Raw genomic sequence first — 3400 nt, 5'->3', positions numbered from 1 at the left:
TCATATTTGAAAGGCCATGGCAGACTGGTGACGTTCTCACTGATTGGAAAATTGGAAACATAGCCCCATTTTCAAAAAGGGACAATCAGAATATGCAGGGATCTGAAGGCCACTCAGTCTCACCTCTGTGCCTGCCGAGGTCATGGAGCAGGTCATCCTGAAGGCCCTTCTGAGGCACCTGGAAAACAGTTGAGATGATTGCTGTTAACCAACATGGCTTCACCCATGGCAAGTCATGCCTGACAACCTTGGTGACTTTTATGATGAAGTTACAGCATCAGTGGATAAACAAAGAGCAACTGACATCATCTACGTGGACTTGTGAAAGGTTTGATAAGGTTCTGCATGACATCTGGTCACCACATTGGAGAGAAACTGATTTAATGGACAGAGCTGTTTGTGCTGAAGGAATTGGCTGGATGGTCACGCTCAGAGAGTTGTAGTTAATTCTGTGATGTCCGGATGGAGACCGTAACACATGGGTGTGCAACCTCCTGGCGTACCTGGTCTGCACTGTGTAAACAGGAAATGTGTATACTGCATATCAATACATTGCTCTGAAAGTAATGCCTCCCATTTATTTCCGTTGAAACTTCAACTGATACAGTGTGCACATCAGCACTCTTTGTTGGAGCAGATTCACAGCTATAAAATGCTGTAATGCAACATAGTCACCGATATAGCTATGCTTATTCACCACTTGTGGACTTGAATCTGAATGTTGTGCTGATAATAAAGCCAAAAAGGAAGCCCAAACATCAGGCTGGTTCCTGGGCAGTGGATGCAATTTTTACTGATGTCTCCATGTCTTCCTCACAAATTTTGGATTAAATGTTACTCTGCCGGAACTTATTCCTTGAAAACAATTATTGATAAGTGTACATACTGCCCAGAAGCAACGATATGAGCAAAGGTTGACAGTGAAGTGAGATATTTCTCTGTGGTCAGATAGGGATTGTGAAAGTCTTCCCCAGCAAAGGCTCTAGCTGCGTGGCCCAAGCTGCAGAAAGCAAAGGTAAGAACTGGGAGAAGGAAGATCTGCCTACTGTCAGTGAAGATCAGATTGGTGATCATGTAAAGAACCTGCAGGTGTGTGGGACCCAATGAGATCCATCCATGGGTTCTGAGGCAGACGAAGTTGCCAAGCCTCTATCCATCATATTTGAAAGGTCATGGCAGTCTGGTGAAGTTCTCACTGATTGGAAAATTGGAAATATAAGCCTCTTTTGAAGAAGGGGCAATCGGAAGGTGCAGGGATTTGAAGGCCACTCAGTCTCATCTCTGTGCCTGACAAAATCATGGAGCAGATCATCCTGAAGGCCCTACTGAGGCACCTGGAAACAGGGCATGTGATTGGTGTTAACCAACATGGCTTCACCCATGGCAAGTCATGCCTGACATCCTTGGTGACTTTTATGATGAAGTTACCGAATCAGTGGATAAATGAAGAGCAACTGACATCATCTATGTGGACTTGTGATAAGGTTCTGCATGACATCTGGTCAGCACGTTGGAGAGAAATTGATTTGATGGACAGAGCAGTCGGTGCTGAAGGAATTGGCTGGATGGTCACGCTCAGAGAGTTGTATACAATATTGCAGTGTCCAGGTGGAGACGGTTGATGTGTGTCTGTCCTCAGGAATCACTGCTGGGAGTGGTGTTATTTAACATCTTTGGAGGTGACATGGCCAGTGGAATTGAGTGCACGCTCAGCAGTATTGCAGATGACACACGGCTAAGTGATGGAGTTGACATGCTAGAGGGAAGGGATGCCATCCAGAGGAACCTGGTCAGGCTGAAGAGGTGGTCCCATGCCAACCTCATGAAGATCAACCAAGACAAGTGTGAGGACCTACATCTGCTTCAAGCCAATCCCTAGAACAGATACAAGTTGGGCAGAGTGTCTTGAGAGCAAGGCTGTGGAGAAAAATGTGGGGCTGTCAGTTGGTGAAAGACCTACATGGTCAGCCATAGAATCATAGAATCATAGAATCACAAGGTTGGAAAGGACCTGCAAGATCATTCGGTCCAACTGTCCTCCTATCACCATTGCTGCCACAAACTACTAAACCAGATCTCGTAGCTCCTCATCCAGATGCCTCTTGAACACTGCCAGGGACAGCGACTCCACCACCTCCCTGGGCCGCCACTCCAGTGCCTGGCCACTCTCTGAGAGAAAATGTTCCTCCTTATGTCTAACCCAAGCCTCCTCTGGTACAACTTGTGGCCATTTCCTCGGGTTCTGTTTGTTGCCTGGGAGAAGAGGCCAAAACCCTCCTCATCACAGCCTCCCTTCAGGAAGTTGTAGAGTGCAATGAGGTCTCCCCTGAGCCTCCTTTTCTCCAGACTAAACAATCCCGGCTCCCTCAGCCGCTCCTCGTTAGACTTATGCTCCAGACAACTCACCAGTTTTGTTGCTCTTCTCTGGACATGTTCCAGGGCCTGAATGTCTTTCTTGTAGTGAGGGGCCCAAAACAGAATACAGTACTCAAGATGCGGCCTCCCCACTGCTGAATACAGGGGATGATTACCTCCCTGCTCCTGCTGGCCACACTATTTCTAATGCAGGCCAGGATGCTGTTGGCCCTCTTGGCCATCTGGGCACGCTGCTGGCTCATGTTCAGCCAAGCATCAACCAACACCCCCAGGTTCCTTTTCTCTTCACAGTCATCCAGCCATTCAGCACCAAGCCTATAGTGCTGCATGCGGTAATTGTGGCCAAAGTGCAGGACCTAGCACTTGGCCTTGTTGAACCTCATCCCATTCATCATCAGCTTTTCTAGATCCATCTGAATGATCTGCCACATCTCAAGCAAATCTACACTACGTCCCAACTTGGTGTCTTCTGCAAACTTACTGAGGGTGCACTCAATGCCCTCATCTAGGTCATCAATAAGGATATTAAACAAGATGGGCCCCTGTACGGATCCCTGGGGGACGCCACCTTTAATGGGTCACCAGCTGGTCTTTGCTCCATTAACTAGTACTTGATGGGCAGTGATCAACCGTCTAGCCAGTTCCTTACCTACGGCACGGCAGCCAGTTTCCCCAGAAGAATGCTGTGAGAGAACATGCATAGGCTTTGCTGAAGTCTGGATAGACTACACGAACAACCTTACTCTTGTCTACCAATCTGGTCACCCAGTCGTAGAAGGAGATGAGGTTGCTCAGGCATGACCTGCCTTTCGTGTACCTGTGCTGGCTGGGCCTGATCCCCCAGATGCCACTCACGTGCTGTGTGATCTCACGCAAGATGATTTGCTCCATAACTTTCCCTGGTACCGAGGTCAGGCTGACAGGCCTGTAGTTCCTCAGATCCTCGTATAGGCCCTTCTTGTAGACGGGAGTCACATCAGCAAGCCTCCATCTTCTGGGGCCTCTCCGGATAACCAGGAGTGAT

The 3400-nt window shown here is 48.3% G+C and overlaps 1 protein-coding gene across 1 annotated transcript in view; it reads left to right on the top strand.

Annotated features, from left to right (window-relative positions):
- Nucleotides 1-1879, top strand: part of LOC100538867 (protocadherin beta-15-like) — a 3414-nt gene extending 1535 nt beyond the window's left edge. Inside the window, exons 3-4 of the mRNA XM_031555645.1 lie at nucleotides 949-1089; nucleotides 1640-1879. Of these exons, the coding sequence (XP_031411505.1) occupies nucleotides 949-1089; nucleotides 1640-1879 (381 nt within the window). The remainder of the gene's footprint in view (nucleotides 1-948; nucleotides 1090-1639) is intronic.
- Nucleotides 1880-3400: the final 1521 nt, after the last annotated feature.

The sequence above is a fragment of the Meleagris gallopavo genome, chromosome 15, assembly GCF_000146605.3.
Source record: "Meleagris gallopavo isolate NT-WF06-2002-E0010 breed Aviagen turkey brand Nicholas breeding stock chromosome 15, Turkey_5.1, whole genome shotgun sequence".
Classification (NCBI taxonomy): Eukaryota; Metazoa; Chordata; class Aves; order Galliformes; family Phasianidae; genus Meleagris; species Meleagris gallopavo.
The sequence above is the reverse complement of the archived record's forward strand: the minus strand, read 5'-3'. Positions and strand labels throughout refer to the sequence as shown.